The following is a 27,122-nucleotide window of genomic DNA, read 5'->3' on the forward strand; positions in this document are numbered from 1 at the left end:
TTGTAAACTTCAAGCTTTAGATCAATCAATAGAAGCTTTAGCTGATTATTTGGTGGGTGAAATTTTCAGTTGGCTGGGACAAGAGTTAAGGACACGTATTTATATTTTTTGCAATTATTTTGGTTCCAATTTGGTACTATGATAGAAAATGTTTGTTTGTGTGTCTGCGTGCATGGGAGGATATTTAAGATGGTATTTCCTTCTCACAATGCGTGCTAGCTTCTGTTTACTAAATTATAAGTTACACCGTGCATCCTTCAATATCTCAAAAAAAGGGAGCTAAACTGAAATTTTGAAAACAAGCATATTAATTGCATTTAGTCAACTGGTTAATGATTAATGAACTTAAAATTTTCTAATTGTTTGACAACCCAAATTATTATGCATTATAAAGTTGTGGTAGCAGGACAATGAGGGGATATTCTTCCCTGGTGAAAATCACTCCTATTAGCTAAAAAAATCTCTTCCTGGTGTTTTACCTGAATTTTGTTCCTTGGAGTTTAAACCCATTGATTGCTTTTATTGTAGTATTCATTTTTCATATTTATTTATTTATATGTTTATTTTTGCTAAAATTATATTTCTGCTAAAGAGAGAGAGAGAGAGAGAGAGAGAGAGAGAGAGAGAGAGACTATCAACTTTATTAGCCTGGCCTGAAATGGTCCCTAAAAGCAATTTTACAATTGTAAAAAAAAGTACATAGAGTGTAAAAATGAACATCCCATTCTGAAAACAATAAAATATAAAAATTATTAAATACAATATTCAAAAGTAGCAGGAATAGTTCCAATGTTAAAAGAAGAAAAACCCAGCTGGTCCTTTTTTTCAAAGCCATCAGAACCAAAAAGCTTTTTTCCACTTTTCCAAACGCTGCGGCAAATTGGGGCTTCATGAACCATCTAGGTAATGAATTTAACAGAGCGGCTGCTGGGAGTGAAAAAAATCCTGTTTCTTGTATGCACCAACCTTACTCTCCTCCGAAGGCCAGGGCACCCAGACGTAAAGCAGGAGGTGCGGGATTTGGGTGAAGACAATCTCCTCTGAGGCCCAGAAGATGGTCAGAGAAGATACGTGATCCAACTACATTATCAAAGCTCTACGTAGTTAATTGAAGACCACCCAGCTATTCTGAGCTTTGGCAAGGAACAGCAGATATAAGTATACTATATAAATGAAGTATCCTGCTTGCTTGTCCCATTCTCAGTGGAAACAATGAATAGTGCCACTCACGCTTATTCTGTAAATCTCCCGTGATCCTACTGGCATGGGCTACCCACAGGGGTCATACAGTTGCTGGAAGAAGCAGTGAATCAGCAACATTAGAACTGGGTAGTGGTGGAAGAGAGTGGAGTGCAGACAGACATAAATTTATTTTTTACCTGGGTCAAGAGTATACATTTCTTAAGGGAGCCAAAAACTCTGGCTACCATCCAGCCGGAGCGAAACACTTAGAAGTTGAACTTAGAGAGTTAAACACGTCTTTAAATCTCCTCCATTGAAAGATGTTAGACTTCTAAGTGCTTAACTTTGGCTGGATTGTGCCCTGTCTCTCTCTCTCTCTGTGTGTGTGTGTGTGTGTGCGTTTACAGGCCAGATGGAGAAAAGAAAGAACCTAGTGCAAGTGGTAACAATTAATTATTCTCCCATTCTGTTCTCCCCCCCACCTTTTTCCATGCCTTCAGTAGTGTCGTGTCTGAAGACAAGCGTTCATTTGACATTTAAGATGAATAAAAAGAGATTCCTGGTTTAGCTTCAAACTGCTGTTCAAATAATTTTTCCCCCTGGTAAAGAGAGAGAAAGGAGAAGGAGAAGAGGAATTATTTTCTGGCATCTGAGTTTGTACGGGTGTCTCTAGTAACAAAAGATTCACACATGCTGTGTGGGAGCTTACAAAAGAAACAAATTATTATTTCCCTGAATTAAATGGAATTGCAACCCTTGTAAGGAAAAACACACACCATGTTATTATTTTTTAAGCGGCCAAAGGTCGGCAGGGCCCGGTCCTACCATTAGACAGGATGAAGCAGTTCAGATTTGGGATACCATTAAAGGACATCAAATTGACAATTATTTAGCTTATATTTTTACTGGGGCGGAGAAGTATGCCATTTGGATTTTCTGCCTCAAGCATCAAAATGTGTTGGACCATCTCTGAAGGTCAGATTTATAACATGGTTGCTTCTGGCCGTCACTTCAGCCATTTTGGGAGCTTTGAAATAGCTGTGCTTGCCTTTACTCAAAAAGTAAGATGGAAGTCAAAGATAAGATGATTCATGTTTAGAAGTGAACTTTGAGTCACCTTAGTTCTTAGAAGCATGACTCCCACTCAAAGGGAAATGTGGTATCGTCCCATCTAGCTTTGCACACCTGTTTTGGCAACGATTTTCGTAACTGTGGTTGGAAGTGATGCTTGACCTATACTCACAAAAGCACCAGGTGTAAGTCCAGAGACTGGTCAAGCCTAGGGATGCAATCATAATTTACACCTCTAAGGCACTGTCAAGACCTTTTCACCTTTCAGATGTAAGTTATTTGAAGGACCTAGAGAATCAAAACCAAAACCTAGCTACAAGATGGCCCGATAATCAAAGCTAAAAGTGGCTTCTTTCAGGCCGTTTTTGTGGTTTAGCATTTAATATTCTCAGTTTGTAGCTTTAGCCTACAAAAGATGACTCTGCCCCATAGCCTAGTAGTAACTTCTTTGAGCTGACACGAAGGACACATCTGCTTATTAAGAACCAACAATTAGGCTTTGCCTTAGTTCTGGCAAATTAAGTCAAAAATCTTTCTTAAATCTTTTAATTTAAATTTGAAACCTCTTATCTTATTAATCAAGTCACATTTTTAAAAACTTTTACCTGCTGGCGGCTTATATAGTTTTAGTAATCTTGGAGTTAAATTAATCAAGGCTAAGTTAAGATTTCTCTCACCTCTGCTCATTACAATTAATTCTTCATTTTGGTTTTGTGGCGGTTACTTTCTCTCTTTCATTTAAGATTAATCAGGCTGTGTAGTCAGTAATCTTCTGGTGGTAAGGTGGTTCTGATTTTCTGTTCCATTGCTGCTGTTGGTCTGATTTTTGACATGGAGTCTGGGATGCTTTTGGGTGGAAATTGTCCTCTTCTGAGGCTTCCCTATACTAAGTTAGACCATTAGTCTCTCCTCTGACCACTGTATTCTAGCACTGGAAACTGCAGTTCTTTGAGTCACAAAAACTCCTTAGCATCCTCATAAAGCTGATAATTCCCAGGTTTTTTTTGGACGCAGCGATGATATGATCCATGCAGATCAGATTGAAGCCTTATCTTCAATCATCTAAGACCAGGGAGGGTAGGAGTTGTTTTCTTATGTTCTGAAATTTCCATCAAACTACTATAGCCAACAGTAAAACTTGGTGGAGGGCTAGTTGTGTGGTGGTTTTTAGCCACTTGATTCAAAGCCCAGCTATTGGGCGGTATAGAAATGTAATAAATAAATAAATAAATAAATAAATAAATAAATAAAGCTATAGGACTCGATAATGTACCGGCAGTGAAATTCATACAGTTGGCCATTGATGGGCGTGGTTCTCCACCCTGGATTTATTCTCAAAGTGGCCCTCTAGGTCTAACACACTGTTGGCCAGGATCACAGGTTAACCTTTGACCCCTTCTGCCTCTTGATGAGCCATCTCCCTCCCATGTCTCATTGCCATCTCCTGCTGAAGTGATACGTTACATCTGAGTCCATCTGGTGGAGGCCTTGTACCTTCTTTATGTGTGTATGTGCAGCGAAGGACCTGATGGGTGTCGGCCAGTGCTTGAAATGGATGGGATGCCACTTCGCTTACTCTGGCCTAATATAAAACAAAACCATCCCACGTTTTCTCCTTTTTCAAGTACTGGTCATGGTTCCTTCACATGCGTCTGTATGGTGAAAAGCACATCTGATGCCTGAATAATAGGTGAATGGGGCTGGCTCCAGAGGTTGGTATTGTTGGGCTCCTGTCAAGGCTCCCAGTCCTGTAGAGGGCCCACTGCAATCCCTGGACCCTGCTGTTCCTCCTCCCTCCCCGTTGCTCCTTTTAATCTTCCCTCTTCAAGTGAGCAAGTAGTGAGAAGAGCAAGGAGAAGGACCTGTAGCCCATGTGGCTCTTGTCCCCCACTCCCTCTGGGAGGTAGTGCAGATTGGGTTTAGAGGAGTAAGAAAGGGAATGGACAGTAGCAGCAAGGAAAAGTTGGGTCCTCTCAGGCAAGGGTAACCATAGTCAATGATAGCATCTTGACTTTCCCCCACTGCCAATCCCCCCGTCCCCCCAAGAACCAACACAGTAAATTAAGGGACCCTTGGAGCCAGGTCTTACTTTTCCTCAGTGGTCAGGGAAGCCGTTCGCAGTGTAGCTTTTCCCCAATATCCTGACCTGGGAGGAAGGGTTGCCGACACAGTTGCTTTCCAGTCCATTCTTGCCTTCCCAGGAAGGACAAACCACTGGTGAGGGTGGTAGCCGTGCCGCCAAGTCTTCTCACATGAGCTGGAGGGTCTTCTGTCTCCAGAGCGGTGTGGTAAGAAGTTGCTCCGCAGCAGTTCCTGTGCTGCCGAGGTAACGTTGCAGCCACTGAAATTCTGGATTGTTCCTCCTCCTGTAAATGTCAATTGTGTACAGATATTAAAACATGTTGGATGCTGCCTTTACTTTCACAAACAAGGAAAGCGTTCCCAAAGCCCGTTGGCACACTGGCCAGCATATTATTCCATTACTAACTTGGCAAAGTTAAGTGCTTAAATGCCTAGCTTTAGAACAATCCCCCCCAACCCGCTTTCCCCACAGCAGTGGCATCTAACTCACATGGTTCCATCCCAGCTGGCCTCCCTTCAGCTGTGCTTTTCTGGCTCCGCTGGTAGCTGCTGTGGACATGCCTATGGGATTCAGTCCTTCCTTCCTTTTTAAAAAGAGGAGGAGGTAATTTAATTGATCTATATCTACATCTCTTTACTTGTGTGTTGACTTTATAAGAAATTAACAGGGTCTAGGACATATTTTGATCAATGCCCCCCCCCCCACTCCATGTCCCCTATTTGGTCACTTTCATAAAGGCCTGTGCAAAATGTAACCCATCAAAGTGAATGCAGTGGTAGGGTGACCATATGGAAAGGAGGACCGGGCTCCTGTATCTTTAACAATTGTATAGAAAAAGGAAATTTTAGCAGATGCCATTTGTATGCATGCAGTACCTGGTCAGAGTCTAGCTATACTAGAGTGACCAGGTACAGAAGAGGGCAGGGCTCCTTCAGCTTTAACTGATGTGATGGAGAGGGAATTTCACCAGGTGCTGCATGCATACAAATGGCACTTGCTGAAATTCTCTTTTCTATACAACTGTTAAAGATACAGAAGCCCGGTCCTCCTTTTCATAGGGTCACCCTATGCAGTGGTGTATTGTGGTCTGACTGGCACTTTATGTACTCATGTTTTTGCAGTCTCAAGTAGGCAACAGGAGGCTTTATAGGGCCTGCTGCTGAGCCTCTATGGCTTTGTTTGGTGGGGTACGACTTGTGCCTGATGCCTCTAAAATTGGCCCATGATCAGGGACTGTCCTCCACATTTTAAAAATGGGCGTCCTGTGTGCCATTGTAACCATGGTCCCAGATCTGACCAAATTTCCATTAAAGATAAAAAGGGTGTTACAAAATATAGCCTTCAATATCTGTATCAGGGATGGTGAATTTATGGCCCCTCCAATACTGCTGGACTGCAGCACCCATCATGCTTAACCCATGGCCATGATGGCTGGGGCTTATGGGAGTTGCAGTCCAGGAACATGGGAGAGCCACACTTTCCCAACCCCTGATCTGGATGAAGGGCCTACTTCAACTCAAACTGCTTTTAATTGAATGAATGAGCTTAGGTTTGTGTCCTTCAGAGAACAATTTTAATACAAGTCTGCTCAGAAGGAAGTCCCATTGAGTTCAATGGGACTTCCTTTCAGGTAAGTTGATATAGGAGTGCAGACTCAAGCTACCTGCTTAACTGAGAGTATGTTCTACTGAACGCAGCAGGGCTTCCTACTGAATAGATATGTATAGAATTGTGCTGTCAGTCTTTTATTTGTAAAATAAGAGATAATAATGAGTCTAACAATGGTGTTGAGAAAAAATGAATGAGTTAAGAATTGTAAAGCACTTAGTACTTATGGAATGTTTAATAAGATGATACATACTTATAATTAAATTTGCTTTGTTTTGTACATTCATGAAAAAGATCTCATGTTATGAGGTGATTTGTCTTCATAATTGCATACATGTACCAATATATACTCCTTCCAAGCCTCTATAATGGCAAACAAGGTATCTGCAAAGCAAGTAGTGATTCATCCCACTGTCAGTTAGGTTTTTTAAAATAGTTTATTACTCACATATTATTTTATTTCTCCATCCCTCCCATTCATCCATCCGGTCTAAATCCCATTCTAGGGATGTCTATCGGCAGAAAATCCAGCCCTTTTGGGGCTTGCTGGATTTCTGCAGCGCTCCCAGAAATCCATTTGTGATTTGAGATTTGATTTGAGCCCCCACCCCCTGGAAATCCTGAACTTTTTCTGTCTTCTTAAAAAAAAAAAAAGTAAATAGAAATTTGTGTAAATCATGATGGAAATTTGCAGAAGTTTGCAGGTGCGATTTGTGCAAAATTCAATTGACACAAATAAAAAACAACAGTGGAAAATCCCATTCTCCTGTGTCTGTAGGGCAGCTTCATACAGGCTGCAAGGGCTCATGCATTCTTTCTATGATGGCTACTTTGGCATCATCAAAAAAGAGGAAATGCATCATGCAAAATAGAGGAAAGGGATTGGCATAAAATCTGCATATACCAATTTGTCTGCATACCTTGCACCTTTGGAAATAATTACAATAATTGAAATAGAACTGTGATACATCTCGCCATAGTGGAGAAGGCTTGAGACCAGGTCACTTGTGTCTGCTGTCCAGGTCCTAGGTACTAATGGGTGGCTTCAAGCCCTCTGTCTTAGACTTGGAAGGACAGCTCTTCAAACGGAGGACACCTTCAAACAAGGTGTCCTCTAGCAGCTATTCAATCCAAGGACTGTCTTCTGTAAATTAGGACACATGGCCATCCCAATTCCTTCTTCCTTAAGAACACAACGTAGGGATCTACCCTGATTTTGCCGTTTTTCTAGCTGCCTTCACAAGTTTAATAAAGGTTAACTTGCAGAGATGTTCAAAGTCCCGAATGGACTAGATGAAAGCAAAGCATCAGTTTCTCAGAGGACCTTTTCTTGTGTCGCCCCCAGATTGTGGAATGGCCTGCTGGAGGAGATTCATAAAATTAACTCTCTGTGTGATTTTAAGGCAGCTTTAAAGACTAGCCTTTTCCGGCAGGCCTATCCAGATCAATGTAAAATCAAGAATTTTTAAGATGTATTAATTCCCGTTCTAATGTTGTTCCCCGCCTCGATCCAAAGGGAGAGGCGGGTAAGAAATAAATAATTTTTTATTATTATTATTATTATTATTATTATTATTATTATTAAAACAATCTCTGCCATTTTTAGTTTTTTTTTTTAAAAGTATCGCTTTGGCTCAGTATGCACAAGTCCGAAAACGTTTACCTTAATTACCAACCACATTGGTTAGGAGAGTTCAGCAATCAGAATAAAGGCAAAACCTCGCATTTTGTGGGGGATGCGAAAGACACGGGCCTGAAACGCTTGTTGCCTCCTGTTGAAAGCGTTGGCAGGGCTGCATTCACAGCAGGGCAGGGAAGGAGGTGGCACAGCGTGGGCCCTTCTGTCTGGCCCACACTGTGCTCCATGTTCTCGTTTCCCTTCCTGGTTCTCAGGAGCAAACACAGTGTGTTTCTCTACCCCCCCCCTTCCTTCTGGCACTTTGGCAGGGCAGGGAAAGAGCCCAGGTGGCTCTCGCCCATTGATCCAGCCTCGACGGAACAGTGCAACGGCTGGTCACATGACACAAGCCGCTGACGGGTAGCCTTGCCTGGTGGCCGCTCCCGCCCGTCCTTCTTCAGTCCAGACTTGCTGCCTTCAAACTTGGATTCTTTCTGCAGGGACTCCAAATATGGGACTTGCCAACTTGTGCGGTGGAAATGTAGAATAGTCATAGTCCCAAAAGCTGCAAAGGAGCAAAGCCAGCCAGTTGGCAGTTGTAGGAGAGTAACCGGGATGAATCAACCTGTTTGCACTCTTTCAACGGCATTTTGCACTTTCGATCCAAATGATCTAAATTTGAACCTGTTCAAAGCCTGGCTTACTTCCTAAAAGTGCGAGGTACGTCTCACTCCTCCAGCCCTTCTTCTCTGAGTGTTCACTTCTTTGTCATTCTTCATGATCAGGTTGAAGGCGCTCTGTAGATGTTCAGAAGCACTCACCGTGGTTCCCTAATGAATTATGAGGTTTCATAGCTCAATAGTGTCTCAGGTGGGAAGAGGGGTACGGGTGTGTGTGTGAGAAAGTGGGGGAAATGGCGTTGCTTTTGCCTCCCTGACTGGCACTGGTAATAATGGCTTTGCAGTCATTTCAGGGAGGCTGAGCAAAAACAGCTGGGGTGGCTCAGAAGATGCCCTGCCCTCTTCGCACTGGCGCTCCAAAGCCCCAAAGGAAATCTCTGAACTCCGGGCTGGATTCTTTACTGCTGAAGAGCAAAAGCTGGTGAAAACTATGGCCTCCTTCTCACAAGCCAGTCTGTGTCTCAAGAATACCACTTCTGGTCGCAGGTGATTCCTGCATACAAACAAACACAGCTTCTCTGCACATAGAAAGCTAGCATGTCAAGGAGAAGAGCCTGGGTTTTTCCGTGTCATTCCCCCCTCCCCAACCACCCCAGTCTAAAATAGTACAAACTTGCTCTTGTGCATATAGGTGGATGGTTGATAAAGTCCAAAACACCACCCCAGAGGGGATTTTTAAAGCCTTAAATAAACACACACATCTTGCAATTTTTCAATGTATGCGCAATGAATGTTACAGTGTTTTCCCCACAGTGTTTAGGCTAAGCTTTTGGGAATTCTTCTTTCCTTCTATTTCAAAAGGCATGTTTCTAGTCCTCATGGATTCTAGATAAACTTAAAATAGCGTGTAGTTGATGCCCTTGATATCTCAAAAGCTAGAAGAGGAGAGGCAGCATATTTTTGAAAAACCAGCTGAGAGGAGGGACTGTAGCTAAGTGGTTGAGCACATGCCACACAGGGTTATTGTTGTGAGGATAAAATGGAGAGGACGAGGAGGAAAAAAGGCGGGATATAAATGTTATAAATAAATCCCCCTTTTTTTAATACAACTGTTAAAAGACACGGGAGCCCTGTCCTCCTTTTCATATGGTCACCCTACGCTAAAGCTACATATTGAGGATCCTCGAGTGTTGAAATTGCAGGCATTGAAAATGCGCCCTTCATAAGTCCCAAACTCTGTTCCTGGTGCTACGTTTGGAGGCAGGTTAGGGAAAGTTCCATCCTTGGATGATGGCATGAAGGACCAGCCTCGAGTCTTGGCAATGCAGTGCTCCAGATTGACTGCATTAGTATGATTTGCTAAACAGAGGCCTCCTCGGCTGTGCTTGGGCTGGGTTTGCTCCAGCTCTCGCTTAGCCCTAATCCATTGCTTTATTTTCATATGGTGGGAGAATTTGTGCCCTGGTGTGTGTGGAACATAGGCTGGGAGTTTGCCAGGACTGCATATACCTTGTGCTAATAATAATAATAATAATAATAATAATAATAATAATAATAATAATATGAAATACAAAAATATGTGCTAAGGGAATTTGGACAGCACCCCAAGAAAAAAATTGAACCGTTCTCTTAGTATCGATTATGCAAAGCAAGCAAATGTCTATATATGTGGGCATTTTGCCCACATTTTTCTGTCATCTCTCCACCCCTTCTAATCATTGCAAGGGGATATCAAAAGCTTTAAAGGGTATCAAAGGCTCAGTCTGAGGCACTTCTGGCATTGTGGCTCAGTCTCCCTTCTGGCTTCCAAGTTTTCAGCAGGCATTGTCCATGCACAGTCAAGCCTCTCTTTCCAAAGCTTTAAAGACTAGTAACTTTCTGGTGATGAATTCTGGGCTGAATCCCAAATCCTATGCTTGAGCAGAATGACGAAATGCAGGCAGTAGTGGATGCAGGTATAGTCATGGTTGCTACCCTGCTTGCTACCCTGTGCCTGTTTACCCTACCCTGTGCCTGTTTGCATTCTCTTCCCCTCCTTATTGTTCTACTATGATTTTATTAGATTGTAAGCCTATGTGGCAGGGTCTTGCTATTTACTGTTTTACTCTGTACAGCACCATGTACATTGATGGTGCTATATAAATAAATAAATAATAATAATAATAATAATAATAATGGTTAGCTTGAAACCGTTGCCTGCAGCCAGTGTAGACAGCGGATTCTTGCATTCATGATTTGGATGCGTTAGTGCAATGCAAGATGCATGGGAAATATCCTATGGTAACATAGCTGTCTTCCACTCTGGGACATAATTGTACTCAGCATACATGCTGATTATAATGGCTATTCTTGTAAATCGTAAAAATTGAGGTACAGAGTGATGCTGTCCACATCTCTGGACTGTGGGGATCATACCTATGAGAGGATGTGAGAAGGAACTGCGCAAAGCACTGAAGTCATAGGGACATGAGAAACCCTGAGGATTCTCTTTGCAAATTCTGGGATTTCACTTTTCAAGACTATGATTGCACTGTTGAGGGACAGAAACTTGCTTTTTGAAGAAAAAGGAAACTGAGGTGCCTAGGCTACCAAATTCTGTGACACTACCAAAATCTGTGCTTTGGAACAGTGGAACTACCCTTGAAGACCATCCAGAAGTTCCAGTGGGTGGCTGCCGGGCTGTTAAGCAATGCACACCATCATGATCACATCAGCCCAATACTGAAAATCTGCGTCAGTTCCCAGATGTCTTGCAGGTGTAATTCAAGATGTTGATTTTAAACTTTAAAGATTTAAATGGCTTAGGGGGCTGGCTATCCGAGGGACTGTCTATGATGGTAAGAACCTGGTTGGTTATTAAAATCAGGTAGAGAGGCCCAGTTGTCAGGCAAGCAAGCAAGTCCTTTATTTATTTATTTATTTATTTATTACATTTCTATACCGCCCAATAGCTGAGCTCTCTTTTGTGTTTCTCTTTCTTTTGTGTTGCTCCCAGACCCTGGAACACTCTCCCTCTGGAGTTGCAACTGGTCCCCACTATCTCTGCGTTCAGGCCAAGAGTGAAGACACATCTTTTTAACTTGGCTTTTAAAACGATTGTTACAGTTTTTTAAGATGGTTTTCAGTGTTTTACTACGTTTTTATTTGATTACGGCCAGGTCTACATCAAGCAGGATATTGCACTATGAAAGTGGTATGAAAGTGATATATAAGAGGCAGGAGTCACACCAAGCAGGATATAGCGGTATGAAAGCGGTACATGGTACGTGTCAATGGGCCCCAACAGTTGTCAGTGCACTTCAATACCGCTATAAAACAGTAGTGTGGCTCCTGCCTCTTATATACTGCTTTCATACCGCTTTCATAGTGCTATATTCTGCTTGGTGTAGATCTGGCCTGTGTCCCCCACCCCTGAACCTCTTGAAAATTTATAATCATAATCATACATCACCCCCCCCAAAAAAAGAAGATAGCGATTTGCATGACGTTTGCATATGTTGATTTATATGCATAGATGCAATGTACAAATAGAAATATAGTACAACTCAACATAATGTGGAAGAATGCGACCAGGAAAAAGAGGGCACCTGGCCACTTCATGTCATCCTTTTTCTATAACCTTTTCCTGGACCCCACGGGAACACAGAGTAAAGGAGTGTGTGTGTGTGTGTGTGTGTGTGTGTGTGTGTGTGTGTGTGTGATGCCTCTCAGGCAGGAGAATCTCTTTGCATGTTCCCTACAGGTAGAGCATAAAGCAGTTCAGTAGGGATGTCCTATGAAAGCCGGACTTTGGATGGCGTCCATCCTGTGAACCAAAGTCTTGCCACTTCATCTTGTCTTCAGCAACAGCTCACTAACTATTCGCCCTCCTTTGCTGGACCTTTCTTCTAATCTTTAATGCATTCGAAATCCTGCATTGACTGTTAAGGCATCTCCAGGAGGTAAAATGGTCAGTCAATAGCTTTTATAATTAATCAAGTACTAATAGACAAATTAGAAATTGTGTTTCTTCAAAGCAGGAGGTAAATCGCTCATGGATTTTAACCATCTTCCTGGCCTCACTTGCGTGTTTTCCCCCCCCCCCCTTCTTCCGAACTCCTCCCCCAGTAACCAAACAGGAATGGCAAAAAGGAAAAAAAAAAAAAAAGAGGAGCATGTTTTTCATCTCAGCAAATGAAGAAAAATATTACATTTTATACTTACTCCAGTAAATCAATGAAGCCTTAAAAAAAGTATGATTATTATTTTTTTGCTATGTAGGAAATCGATTCTAGCCTTTACAACGGTTGAAGATGTTATGAAGAAAGTCATTTGCCAAATTATGGGACGCAACGCCTTTATTGATGACTGTAGGTTAGGAATTTTGGCATTGTGAACACTGTAATACAATCTACTCCCCTGGCAAGAAGCTGAATGAAATACAGATTATATGGTGAAACTGTAATGCATCATTTGCTATTAGTGGACTGGTAATAATTACCAGTTTCAAAGCTGATTCCCCCCCTCCATGTAATCTTTACTCTCTGTCGTAACAGCCTTTCTCATTGACATTATGATTATACCAGCTGCCCTTCTGATCCAGAATATCTAGTTGATGGGAATGCTAAAATGCAATTACAAAAACTGTATGTTGTATCCTCATTATAAGATACAGTGCTATTTCCACTGACCTAATACATAAACTAGCAAAGCATAGGAGCATTGCATTGTTAGCGGACCGGAGGCTGATGGCATCACTTTGTAAAAGCTTGCCGTTCGCAACAGCAACGTAAAACAGAACGAGCCCCATTGCTTGACTGCCTGCTTTGCCCTGCCCAGAACCCACAAACAAACATGAAGGGAACTGCAAGTCCGATTGGATTTGGCTCCTTCCAGAAGATTTACGTATTTATCTGCCGACGTCTCCAACGCCCTATGCTAAACATCGCGCCGTGGTTTATTAAAATGCTGGCACTGGCAGAAGAATGAAACGTTAAATATTATTCCAAAGGCTTTTTAAAGCAACCAACATGTTAAGCACCTGCCAGAAATGGCTGAATCTCTCTTTCTCTTTCTCAAATGTTTTTTTTTTTTACTCACCCAATTCAGATTGTCAGACTAAATGTATAATAATAGAGAAACCTGAAGCTACGGGGTGGCTGGATGGGTGGGGGTGGTAGAAAACGCTCCGTGTGAGTCGCAATAGACGTAACTGTAAGGCCGCCTGCCTGTCATTTTCCAAAGTCATTTATTCAACACATTGTATAATGAAAATCCCCTTATAAAGCTTTTCTTCTTCTTCTTTGAAGTGAGGAAGAAAACAAGAACAATGAAGATCATTTGATAGGGACTTCAGCATTTGCTTTCAGAATCCATCCACTTCATATTTTGCTCTCTCCCTCCCTCCCTCCCTCTCCACCCGCACGTACATTAGGCATATGTTTGGAAACCTAATTTTGGCATCTACTGTCTAATCTTGTAAAAAGATTTGCCCACAAGTGGGTTATATTGAGTGAGATTATAAACACCGGCGTAAAGTAAATTACAGGTCAGCCTAGAAGTACATTGTGCAGTCAAATACCATTGTAAGCCTTGCTTGTTCAAAGACATATATATGGAGAGAGAGAGAGAGAGAGAGAGAGAGAGAGAATATGCATGTTCCCAGCAAAGCTAGGCAGTTTCTGTTTTTTTGAAAGAATTAAGTCATTACAGCCTTAAGCTGTCAAGATACCTATTTCTACTCATCTTTGGTCTCATTTCAATTTCCAAACTGTTCTTGGTGGAAAAGACCAGTGAAACAGAACAACATGGATGTAACTGCTACAGTACCTTATTTATTTATTTTTACCTTGTATTATGCTACTTTTTATGGAGTCTGACCATTGGTCCATCTGGTTTAGGACCGTCTACTTTGACTGCAAGCAGCACTCCAAGGTGAAAGCCTTTCCCACCCTGCCTGTCTAAGAGCCAAACTACATTGCCATGTTGGTGGAGCCGAGGTTGTTTGTTTGTTTACTCCAGTGTAACTGCATGTAGTCCTGTTTGGATCAGGACCAGCATGCTCAAGGAGAGAAGGGTTAAACCTTCCCGCCCGGAATTCCATCCCAAAAAAGGCGGGGGGAATTCTCAATTGACTCCAAAAATAGGTGACAGATACAAGTGTAATCCTTCCCTTCCTAGGTGTACTGGTCCTGATCCGAATTGGGACTGAGCACAGTTACATTGGGGCAAAACAAGCAAACAGTCTCAGCTCCACCAATGTGATTATGTAGAATCCTTTATGTATAGAGTTGCTGGGACTTTGTGTGCCTTGTTAGTGAGCTAATTCCTCCATAACTATTACACTGAGCAGAACCGTTAGTCTGTCTAGCACAGAGGTGAGGAGCCTTTTTTTCTGTCAAGGACTGCAACGCCCTGTGGGTAATCTCTCAGGGGCCGCAGGCTGGAAGTGGACTAAGTCAGAGCCAGCAGTGAGCAAAGGCAGAACCAAGATGGGCAAAATTTGCAAAGCCGGCCAAGGTCTGCATATGGCTCTTGTAGAGCGAGTTCCCCATCCCTGATGTAGCAGCTATTAATGACTACTAGCCCTGATGGTTATGTGCTACCTCCAGTATCCGAGGCAGTAAATCTGTGTGCACATTGCTGTGGAACATGGGTGGGAGGGTGCTGTTGCACCATGTTGATCAGGGGTCTGTTGCACCAGGATGATCAGGGGTCTGGAAACAAAGCCCTATGAAGAGAGACTGAAAGAACTGGGCATGTTTAGCCTGGAGAAGAGAAGATGGAGGGGAGACATGATAGCACTCTTCAAATACTTCAAAGGTTGTCACATAGAGGAAGGCCAGGATCTCTTCTCGATCCTCCCAGAGTGCAGGACACGGAATAACGGGCTCAAGTTAAAGGAAGCCAGATTCCAGCTGGACGTCAGGAAAAACTCCCTGACTGTTTGAGCAGTACGACAATGGAATCAGTTACCTAGGGAGGTTGTGGGCTCTCCCACACTAGAGGCCTTCAAGAGGCAGCTGGACAAGCATCTGTCAGGGATGCTTTAAGGTGGATTCCTGCATTGAGCAGGGGGTTGGACTCGATGGCCTTGTAGGCCCCTTCCAACTCTGCTATTCTATGATTCTATGTCCTGCTTTGTTGGTCCCTGGTCAACAGGTGGTTGGCCACTGTGTGAACAGAGTGCTGGACTAGGTGAACCCTCGGTCTGATCCAGCATGGTACTTTTCATGTTCTTATAGGGGTGTACCATGGCAGGGGCTCTGCCTCAGGGTACCAGTGGGAATGGCTTCATTCAGACAGGGTGGGCATAAGGTGTCCAACTCTTAATAGCTATGTAAGCTTGCTTGAAGGCTTTGCTGCATCAAACTCTTTATCAATCCACCCTAAGCTGGGTCTGCTTGCTAGTACTTATTGTGATTGCGGGTGCACTGGTAGTTATTTCAGCAAACATGTAAAGTGTGAACTTCAGACCCATGTCTTTAATCGCCCGTTGAACATGCATCTGGGTTTCTGTGTATTGGTGTGCTCTTTTTAAGGATGTGAGTCTGCCTAGAATGACTGTGCCAGGGATTCCCAAGGGGGTAAAGGGGATCTACCAAGGGAGTCGAGGAATCATTGTGGGGAAATGTCCAACTTGTCAAACTAGATGCAAGTAGAATGCTAGGAATGCAGTCAACAGGTAGATGGCAAGAAGGACAACCTCCAGTTTATTATTCCAGTTGACAGTACAAGCACAAGTGGGTAATTATTATGTAGCAGGCAGAGCGCTTGAGATCTGCTGTGATGTTTAGGGATTAGCTAGGTCTTGGACTTCATGACTGGTTTCCAGCACAGGCTCTGCCTAAATATCATGGGGATTGTGTGTTTACTGCTGAAAGCAGAAATCCTACATTCTCTGCCTATTTCTCCCTCACCGCATCTTTGTTTTAAAGAGTGATGTGACATCATCAACACCCTGTGGTTCAACAAAAGCCATACTCAACCCATGCTCAACTTTGAACATTGATTATCACGTTGCATAAAGCCAGACTCTGTGTGATTGGCTGCTGCTTGTTGTAGGGGCAGGGAAATTCACAACATAATGACACATGTCATGAATTTTAAGGGCTGGACTCTACAGGAGAGACACGGATACACAATCTTTGTAGAGAAGAAGCACTAAATCTTATCGGGTGATGTGTTGCCTTTGGGCCTTAATCCCTAACAGGGCTTGTTGTTGTGAGGATAAAGGGGGAATGATCATATTCACCACTCCTGAGCTCTTTGGAGGAAGACTGGGATAAAAATTAAATAAGTAAACAAGAGAAGCCAGACAAGGGAATCGCTTACTAAACTATTTGGTGCAAGTACTTGTCTGTACTACCTGTTAAACTAAATTGTTATATAACATAGCTACATATCAAATTGGCATTTAGAGTTCTGTGCATTTTCAATAAAACAATATGGTTTCAATGGGCTTCTATTCAGCCCCACTGAATTTGGAAATTTAGCCAGCTTAGTCAAAATGTAGGATCTGAATAATCAAATTTCATTTTCATCTGAACTTTGCCCGTGAAAAGCCCCTGAGTCAATAGCACTTTCTTTTATCTAACACTGGTTACTTAGATTTTTGGGATGGACTCATAAGCCAGTCAGAGAGGGCGGTAAAGGTTGTACTGCATCATTTACTTCAGGTTTCATTTCTTATACTGCCAACTTAAAACAGTCTATAATCTGGAGGTTTTCTTAATGGAATTAGTTTTTTTAAAAATGTTTACATGTTTGCTAAGGAAGAGTGGCATATAATTGGTTGGCTTAGGTCCCAATCCTACAATTTACAGTCTGTTCCTTGGCATGTATATTCAGAAATAAGTTCTATTTATTTCAATAGAACTTGTTTCCAATTAGGCTGCAATCATGTGTGTGCTTACCCAGGAATAAGTTGCATTAAAGACAGTTCCAAGTAAGCATATATAGGATTGGACTGAATGGCTATAACCTTAATCATATTTCTTTGGAAGTGAGCCACATTGGGAAACATTTCTAAGTATGACTGGATTTTCATTTTACATTGAAATAATCTCATTTACATTAGTGAAACTACCCAAGAAGTGAAGAGATTCAAGGCCTACAGGTTAACTACTTTGAGGATCACAGTGTCTGGGTATGATACTAAAACATGTGGTTAAAGAGTAGTCTCATGAGATACAGGAGAAATACCCAAAAGCCAGAGGCTTGATACCTATGGCTTTAGTCTACAATCCTAATAGCTCAAACCTATGCATATCTACTGGGATTTATGCCTCACTGAGGACTCATCTACACCAGGCAGGATATTCCACTATGAAAGTGGTATATAAAAGGCAGGAGCCACACTACTGCTTTATAGCGGTATTGAAGGGCATTGCAGGATCTATACTACTGCATTACAGTGGTACTGAAGTGCACTGACAGCTGTTGGAGCCCAGGACACATCTACACCAAGCAGGATATAGCACTATGAAAGCGTTATGAAAGCGGTATCTGGTATGTGTTAACGGGCCCCAACAGTTGTCAGTGCACTTCAATACTGCTATAAAGCAGTAGTGTGGCTCCTGCCTCTTATATACCACTTTCATACTGCTTTCATAGCGGAATATCCTGCTTGGTGTAGATGAGCCCTGAGTCTGATGCTACTTATTCCCAGATAAATGTGTTTAGGATTGGAGCTACAATGTAGATTGGTGTAAATTGGTCTAGGATTGGAATTCTAGTCATATTTGGAGTGTATCTATTGATAGATCATAAAGGTTGCATTTAAAGTATTTCTGGAGTTGATTTTTCCCCCCACTATAGAAAATAATGACTTGTAGGGGGGTGAAATAAATCTTAGCCAGCTGTGTAAGACAGAGGTTTATAAAAGTATGCATGATGTGGTGTGGAGAAAATGGGTGGAGAGTTTTTCTCCCTCTCTCCCTCTATTAGATCTCAGGGGGTCATCTGGTGAAATAGATTGGCAGGAGACCAGGACAGACGAAAGAAAGGCCTTCTTCCCAAAATGCAAAATGAATTTGTGGGGTTCATTGCCACAAGATGTGGCAGTAGCCAAGGGCTATAGGAGCGGGTTAGACAAATTCCTAGAGGAGAAGCCAATCTCAGGGTGGTGGAACCTCTTTCAGGCCCAAGCACCGAATTCCATTTCACAAAAGCTCTTGGCGGGGGGGGGGGGGGGGGGCGTTCTTATAGTGGGTGGTCCCAATGGCAAAAGGGCGCAGTCAAAAAAAATACCAACATGTTTTAGCTTAAAGCTCTTAATGCTCTTCAGCTTAAAGCTCTTAGGAGAGGCATCTCTCCTGTTTAGAACAGCGGGGAAATGGCACAAAAGAAACCAACAAACCATTGGGGAAAAGGAGACCAGATGAATCTTCTGTCTGATCCACCAGGGCTTATCTTGCGTTCTTCAGGAAGCTTTTTGATGACTAAAGCATTGATGCTACCATTGTGTTGTTTTTGCAGGTAAAGATGAACCCAGCAGCTACACGTGTACAACCTGTAAACAGCCATTCAACAGCGCCTGGTTTCTCTTGCAACACGCACAGAACACTCATGGATTAAGGATCTACTTAGAAAGCGAGCACGGAAGTCCCCTGACGCCGCGGGTTGGTATCCCATCAGGACTAGGTGCAGAATGCCCTTCTCAGCCGCCACTCCATGGAATTCACATTGCAGACAATAATCCTTTCAATCTACTCAGAATACCCGGGTCGGTCGCGAGAGAAGCTTCGGGTCTCGGAGAAGGGCGTTTCCCTCCCACGCCGCCTTTATTTAGCCCCCCTCCAAGGCATCACTTGGACCCACATCGCATAGAACGCCTGGGTGCCGAGGAAATGGCTCTTGCCACCCATCACCCCAGTGCCTTTGACAGGGTGCTGCGACTCAACCCCATGGCCATGGAGCCCCCAGCGATGGATTTCTCCAGGCGGCTTAGGGAGTTAGCTGGAAACACCTCTAGTCCGCCGTTGTCACCGAACCGGCCCAGTCCTATGCAAAGGTTACTGCAACCATTCCAGCCAGGCAGCAAGCCGCCATTTCTAGCAACTCCTCCTCTTCCTCCTCTTCAGTCCGCTCCTCCCCCTTCCCAGCCTCCCATTAAATCCAAGTCCTGTGAATTTTGTGGGAAAACCTTCAAGTTTCAGAGTAACTTAGTCGTCCACCGTCGAAGCCACACTGGAGAAAAACCGTACAAGTGCAACCTCTGTGACCATGCGTGCACTCAAGCAAGCAAGCTAAAGCGCCACATGAAAACCCATATGCACAAATCCTCTCCTATGACCGTGAAGTCGGATGATGGCCTCTCCACGGCCAGTTCCCCGGAGCCTGGGACCAGCGACCTTGTCGGCAGCGCCAGCAGTGCCCTCAAATCCGTCGTGGCCAAATTTAAGAGTGAGAATGACTCAAATATGATTCCGGAAAATGGGGACGAAGAAGAGGAAGAAGAGGAGGAGGAGGAGGAAGAGGAGGAGGAAGAAGAGGAGGAGGATTTGACTGAAAATGAAAGGCCGGACTATGGGTTTGGCATTAATCTCGAAGCAGCTCGACACCACGAAAACAACTCCCGGTCTGTTGAGGAGAATCGCTCTATGCCGGATGTCATGCAAGGAATGGTTCTGAGTTCCATGCAGCACTTCAGTGAGGCCTTCCATCAGGTCCTGGGCGAAAAACATAAACGAGGGCATTTGTCCGAATCTGAGGTGCATAGAGACACTTGCGACGAAGACTCAGTAGCCGGTGAATCCGATCGCCTCGACGACGGCGCGATTAATGGTCGGGGGTGTTCCCCTGGTGAGTCTGCCGTGGGGGGCTTGTCCAAAAAGCTGCTCTTGGGTAGCCCAAGCTCCCTAAGCCCTTTCTCCAAACGCATCAAACTTGAGAAGGAGTTTGATCTCCCTGCGACAGCTATGCCTAACACTGAAAATGTTTACTCCCAGTGGCTAGCTGGGTACGCTGCCTCTCGGCAGCTAAAAGACCCGTTCCTCAGCTTCGGAGACTCCCGACAATCGCCTTTTGCTTCCTCCTCGGAACACTCCTCCGAAAACGGAAGTTTACGCTTCTCGACGCCTCCCGGGGAGATGGATGGAGGGATATCAGGCCGCAGCGGTACAGGAAGTGGAGGAAGCACCCCGCATATTAGTGGTCCGGGCCCTGGAAGGCCTAGTTCAAAAGAGGGCAGACGCAGCGACACTTGTGAGTACTGTGGGAAAGTCTTCAAGAACTGTAGTAACCTCACTGTCCACAGGAGGAGCCACACTGGGGAAAGGCCTTATAAATGTGAGCTGTGTAACTACGCCTGCGCCCAGAGTAGCAAACTCACCAGGCACATGAAAACGCATGGTCAGGTGGGGAAGGACGTTTACAAATGTGAAATTTGTAAGATGCCTTTTAGCGTGTACAGTACCCTGGAAAAACACATGAAAAAATGGCACAGTGACCGAGTCTTGAATAATGACATAAAAACTGAATAGAGGTATATTAACATGTCCCCTTCTCTTCCCTTTCCGCAACCTAATTCCACCTCCCCTTGTAGAGATTTTCTAGTCCCTTGTGAGTAAAATAATGGAAGCTAAGGATGATATTAAGAATGTGCTTGTCACCAGCACACCTGTTTTCATTTTCCTTTTTATTTTATTTTTTCCCTTTCTTTTTTCTCTCTTCTGTTTTCACCATTTGAATGCATGATCTGTATTGGGGCAATACTACGCAAACTTTGAGCCTTTCTCTTGTGCAATAATTTACATGTTGTGTATGTTTATTAATTTTTTTAAAAAAATTAGACAGCATGTATGGTATGTTATGGCTGTTTTTTAAAAGAAATTGTCCCCTGATTCGTTGCTGAGCAAACAAACAAAAAGATAACAACACACAAACACACACACACACACACACATGCGCACGTATACACCCACCCACACACCCACACCACAAACGCAGACAGCGCCAGAGCTGTTTTCCAGTAATTTTCCAGGAAAAAGAGAGAGAGAGAGAGAGAAAAGAAAAAGAAAACATTTTTAACAGAAGCAACCTTGCTGCATACATTCTGTAATACATATCATGTACAATTTTGTTTTGAATCATATAGAGGAAAATGTACTTTGAATTAACCCTCTATGGACAGACAGATAACACTCTAAAGGAGGGGGGGAAAACCCCTTGATTTCTGTCTTTAAAAGGATTTAACGTATCAATTGTTTTTTGTGGGGGTTGGTGGGGGGGAGGAAGAATAGGCCTTTAACTGAAAAATAAGGACATAAACGAAAAGGTAAATTTGTACTATCATTTGGTTTAAAATGGAAATCTGAGTGCCTTTAATCTATTTAAGCCATGTTGGTGGCAACTCTACTTGTTCTAAACTTGTAGCTCAATGTTCGCTCTGGGCAATTTAAATGAGTCCTTTAGGACCTAGCCGATAACTCTATATTGTATTTCTCACAACAGTGGCTACCTAGAAGCAAAAATAAATAAAAATAAAAAATAAAAATAAAAAATTAACAAAGAAAACCCAGCAAGTCCTAGTTAATCATCATTTGATTCCTGTCCCCCCCTCCCTGTTTTGACTAAAAAGCAGCCACCCCAAAACTGTCACATAACTTGAATTCTGCTCTAGAATAGAGCTGAAAGCTATCACCACCATCACAGAGGATTTTCTCTGTCTGCCTCCATCCACCCCCACTCCCACTTTAAAATTAAGGTTATTATTTTGATGATAAGAAAGAATGTGAAATTGTGAAAGGCCTTGGAAAATGATAAAATACACTAGGAAGAAATTTCATGTTCTGAAAATGTCACAAACATTATTATTATTATTACTATTTTAGAGATACCGGCACACAAACAAAAATAAAACCTAAAAAGAAAAGGAATGAAAATTAAGTCCAGGTCCGGTTGGTTGTCAACTTGACAATCAAATTAGAAATGTACAACCTTGCGTACAGTATATTGATCTATTGATCTCTCTATATAGGGAAGGATGTATAAACAGTCCGGCAATAATATTTTACTGAGTGTAACACGTAGCAAAAACAAAAAGCCAAGTGTAATGATTTATTAGCACAATGTGGTACTGTTTTGCCATTTAAAACTAAGAACAGATTATAAGCTAATATTGATGTGATGATTAACTATGAGCTATTAAGATTTGCCTTGAAGTGTGACATTCTGGAAAAAAAGAAAAGTAAGAGAGAGAGAGAGATAATTTAAAAAGAGTAGCATTGTATGCCTGTGCTCCCTAAAAGTTGCTCTTCATTTTGTTTCGTTTTATCATATGCTATGTGCTAGTTGTGTTAACATGGAAAAAGGATTCATTGTTTTTACGATTAAGCTAGCATTGCCCCACTGGATGTTCACATAGCACTTCACTCAGCCTGTCGCATTTGTATCTTTTCCTTAATCAGAGGTACACAGGTTGAGTATAAAGAACTTCTAAGACTGCTCAGATAGGACAATTTAAATGCACTGTACAATTTTCCCAGTTTACAGGTCTATACTTTTAAGGGAAAAATTGCAAGATTAATGAAAAATTTTGTTTTTTTAAAAAATTGAGCATGATCTCATGATGAGCATATAAAAAAAACTCTGCCAGCTTGCTGTTTTACTTGACTAATGACTGGGACGCAACATTACGGAGCTGTGAATGGGAACAGGTCCTGCAGTTATATTAAAAAAATAACGAATGATTGATCTTGCTCCTACAGTGCAAGGATGTGTTTTCTTCTTTTTTTTGTACAAAACTTTTTAAAATATAAATGTTATGTTTTTTTTAAAACAACAACAACAACAACACTTCATTATGTTTAGGGGAGGAAAAAAAATGTATTTTAGGGTTCATTGTCTTGGTGATGTACAAGACCTCTTATTCATTGAAAACCAGTAGTTGAAAATCCTATGCCTTGGATATACGACAACTCTTCAGGTTGTAAAATAAATGCATTGGGAAAAGGTTTAAGAATATATAGTACTTAAATATAGGAAAATGCACACTCCTGTTGGTTCCTATGCTAAGAAGAAGAGAGGAAAAAAAAACAAAAAAAGAAGAAAAACACATTTATGGTCTCTTTTTTCTGTAATTTCTAGAATGGTATTTGAATTTAATGTTCACCTAGAGTAGGCACTATAGTATTTATAATGAAGCTTGTATTTTTAACTGTTGCTTGTTTCTCTTTTTTAAAAAAAGGTATCAAAGTACCTTTTTTGGTAGTGGAAAAACACACACAGACACACACAGACACACACAGACAGACACACAAACAGAGGCTGCCACAGTATATTTTTTTAATTTGGCAGGATAATATAGTGCGAAATATTTGTATGTTTCAAAAAAAAAAAAATTGACAAGAAAAGTGTGACATTGTACAGATAAGAGGCCATATAATGGCTGTTTTTTTCGGGGGTGGGGGGCAGTTGGAGAAGAAAATCTGTTTGAATGTCACACTATATAAGTGTCGCAGATGGTTGTACATATCAAAGTTCTTTTTTTGGGGGGGGGGGGTTCTTTGGTTTCCGCTGCCATATTGTATGCAGTAATGCAAGGTGATAATGTTGGTTTGTTCTGTAGTGTGCTTTTTGGTCTCTTTTCTTCTTCTCTTATCCCTTTACATTCCAGCATCTTAAACTTCATATGCAGTAAAAGAAAGAAAAAATGTGTAAAAAAAAAAAAAAAAAAAAAAAAATTGAACGAAAGGAGAAAAAAAAAAAAGAAGTTTTGCAGGTTTTTTTTCCATTGCCAAAAAGAAAAAAAAATTAAAATGGTGCTTTATATATTTAGATCGGAAAGGATTTCATATGCAAAGCATATTAAAAAGAGAGAGCCCCGCTGGAGTCGATACCTTTTTTGTATATGGCAATGCAAAATATTTTGTTATTATCGGCCTTTTCTATTCCTGTAATGAAAGCTGTTTGTCGTAACTTGAAATTTTATCTTTTACTATGGAAGTCACTATTTATTATTGCTTACACGCCTCTGTTCAGAACAGAAGCGTCAGATTTGATCTTTGTTTTTTGTTTCGTTTTTTTTAATTTTTTTTTTAATTATTTAGATGACCAAAGGTCATTGACAACCAGGCTCTTTATTGTATTTTTTTTTCCTAGTCTTTGTTAAGTTCTATTGGGAAAACCACTGTCTGTGTTTTTTTGGGGGTCTTTTTTTTTTTTTAAATTGGGCAGTTGTCTGCATTACCCTGTTCATTCACCCATTTTGTCCCTTAATTGAAAAAAATAAAAATAAAAAAATATTGCTTAAAGTACATACCATAAGCTCTGCGTGTCCTCATTTGACACACTCTGTAAATTTCCCTCAGTGAGAGAAGCAGCTTTTAAGAGAAGGCCAGTTGGGTTTTCTTCACGGGGGCATTTTGATGTACGTATTAGTAGCCTAAAGTTCCAGATAGTTTCCTATTTATATCACAATAAAATGCTTTGCCCCTGGGGAAAAAGTGTCTTTGGTCTTATATTGAGAACAAAGATATGTATTTTTTCCAACGAAGAGAATCTTTATTTTCCATCTGGGTGTATCTCCCCCACCCCACCCTAGCTGCCCGCCCCTCAGTTTTCTTCTTTTTTCTGAAGAATGCATTTAGTTAAAGACTAAAAGGTGAAGGGATTGCCAGCAACATCCACGCCATTCATTTTCGTTTGTGAAAGGGACTCTCACCCACGCCCTCTCCCCTTCCTGTTTTGCACCATTGCGTACAATCACAAACAAGCTCAGATGTGAAACAATATGCAACTCCCCCCCTCGTGTGGCCACAGCCTTCCCCTCCTCACCCCCCTGCCCCCCATTCCTTGCCAACCTTTAAATAAACGAAAACCCAATGTGATAGGTGAATTTGAAATATCTGATCTCTGCTATGTCACGTGGTGTTGTAGCAAAAAGCAGGAACTGCTGACGGGTGCGCATGCATGCACATTGAAGCACATATAGGTGTGTGTGCATTGTGCATCCCCATGATCAGGTACAGCTTGGCCCAACCACTTGGGGGAACCTCTTTTAACACAGTTTGTCCGGCTGGAATGAAAGCCGGGACAGGAGCTGCTCGTCTTTTTTTATATATTCTGTACAATGGATAGGTTTTATCAAAACGTTGTGTATACATTGTCTTTAAATATCTGGACTCTGGTTCTGATTACATATATATAAAATATATATATATATATATTTTTCCTCCTGAGAGGTCTGTATATGTTGTCAAGTTTTACGAATACTGCATGTTGCAGCATCTTTTTGCTTTATTAAAAACACATACCTCTGTGATATTGTCTCTTGCTCTTCCTAGTGTAACAGAATTGTGTATTTCTCACTTAACTTTTTTTTATTTGTACGTAAGAATTGTTACTTTGCTGTCAATTCAGTAGCATTTTTGTTGCTTTATTTTGAACTTGAGAGACATCAGTTGTTTTAAGCAACTAAGGATGCAATCCTATGCATGCCTAGAGAGAAAAAAGTCCTTCAACTCCCAGCATTCCTTAGCCAGCCGTCCTGCATCGGGAATGCTGGGAGTTGTAGGATATATATTTTTCTGTCTAGACATGCATGGGATTGTATCCTAAGGAAATACTCTTAATTACACCCTACAATGCCCACTGTATCACAGCTCAGTGATATATTTACTGAGCCCCCGTGCTCTGCCAAGCTGAATAAACCACACCACATGAATGGCATGATTTCTAAAACTGGGTCTGCAAATGCTTGTCCACCTCACACTGCCCCAAGTTTTTCCGACAGAAGGAACGTTGTGGTTGTTCTTTCCGCTACTACTTCCTTCAGGGAGCATAGTGGAGTTCCCTTTAAAGTCTGAGAAAGGGGAATTTGGTTACTGAGCAGCCCCATGAAAATACTGGTTGCATGAGTGTTAATGGACATATCATAGAATCATAGAAGAGTAGAGTTGGAAGGAGCCTACAAGGCCATCCAGTCCAACCCCCTGCTCAATGCAGGAATCCACCCTAAAGCATCCCTGACAGATGGCTGTCCAGCTGCATGTGCCTCATAGACTTTTGATGTGCACACAGAATGTGTATTGTGCAGGAGCCCTTCATTGTTGGGAGAGCTCTGAGAGCATTTCCGTTTTAGCGGGGAGCATCCCCTGCCATGGAAGAGAAGGACGGAGCCCCTGCTTGTGCGGAGCTCTGGATGGAATTCAGTGAAGTCTTTCCGCGGATGCAACTGGGATGCAACTGGTGGTTTCCCCTCCACTCCTGCGCACCCTCAAAATCTGCTCCAGAGGCTTGAAGCCAATTTCGGGGGTACAGAGGTTGGCGGTGTGGAGTGGAAAATTCTGTCGCTGCTTGTTGGATTCTGCCCTCTGCATGTACATCAGTAATAATAATACCCGGTGTTGCTTCGTTCACATGACATTTCACCTACATTCTCCTAGTAATCCTTTCACCAAGCGCACCAGTACTGTCATTATCACCTGACTGTAGATTGGAGAGCTGAGGTGCTAGAGGTTTTTCCTAAGCCTATTTACGAAAGTTTTGGCTGCGTTGGATTTGAACGGAGAACTTCCCTGACCATCGTTTCATCCATCATGCTGCTGTAGCATCAGAGCCCCATGTGTCCATTGGTGCCATTGTACTAGGTCAATCATGAGCGGTTTGCATTGCATGAGAACTAGATACGGTCACCTTTGTGAGTATGAGCCTCAAGAGACTAGAGCGATGCTGTGTTGTTACGCCATCCTGAAAGATGTAATGTTGGTTTATGCCTTGATGCTGCTTCCTCCGTACTCTTTCCCTGTATCTCTGGGCCAAGTGCTGTGCAAAATGTTTGCTCACAGAATGAGTACCATAGACGCATACATATGTCGATGACCATCATCTGGACTGCACTTGTCATACAAACCTGGCCTTCTACTGAGCATGACTCCATCAAGACCAGCTTTCCTCAGCCTGATGTCTTCCAGATGTGGCTGGCAATTACCAGAGCTGCAGTCCAACACATCTGGAG

General features: G+C 42.2%; 1 protein-coding gene across 2 annotated transcripts in view; it reads left to right on the top strand.

Annotated features, from left to right (window-relative positions):
* The window catches only part of BCL11A (BCL11 transcription factor A), a 190,294-nt gene that overhangs the window by 154,476 nt on the left and 8,696 nt on the right, over window positions 1–27,122 (top strand). Inside the window, exon 3 of one of the 2 annotated variants that reach the window (XM_063123791.1) lies at window positions 18,641–20,368. In XM_063123791.1, coding sequence (XP_062979861.1) covers window positions 18,641–20,368 — 1,728 coding nt within the window. Of the gene's footprint in view, window positions 1–18,640; window positions 24,932–27,122 lie in introns of those variants that run through there. The other variant, XM_063123790.1, reaches the window with a different exon arrangement.

The sequence above is a fragment of the Elgaria multicarinata genome, chromosome 4, assembly GCF_023053635.1.
Source record: "Elgaria multicarinata webbii isolate HBS135686 ecotype San Diego chromosome 4, rElgMul1.1.pri, whole genome shotgun sequence".
Lineage (NCBI taxonomy): Eukaryota > Metazoa > Chordata > Lepidosauria > Squamata > Anguidae > Elgaria > Elgaria multicarinata.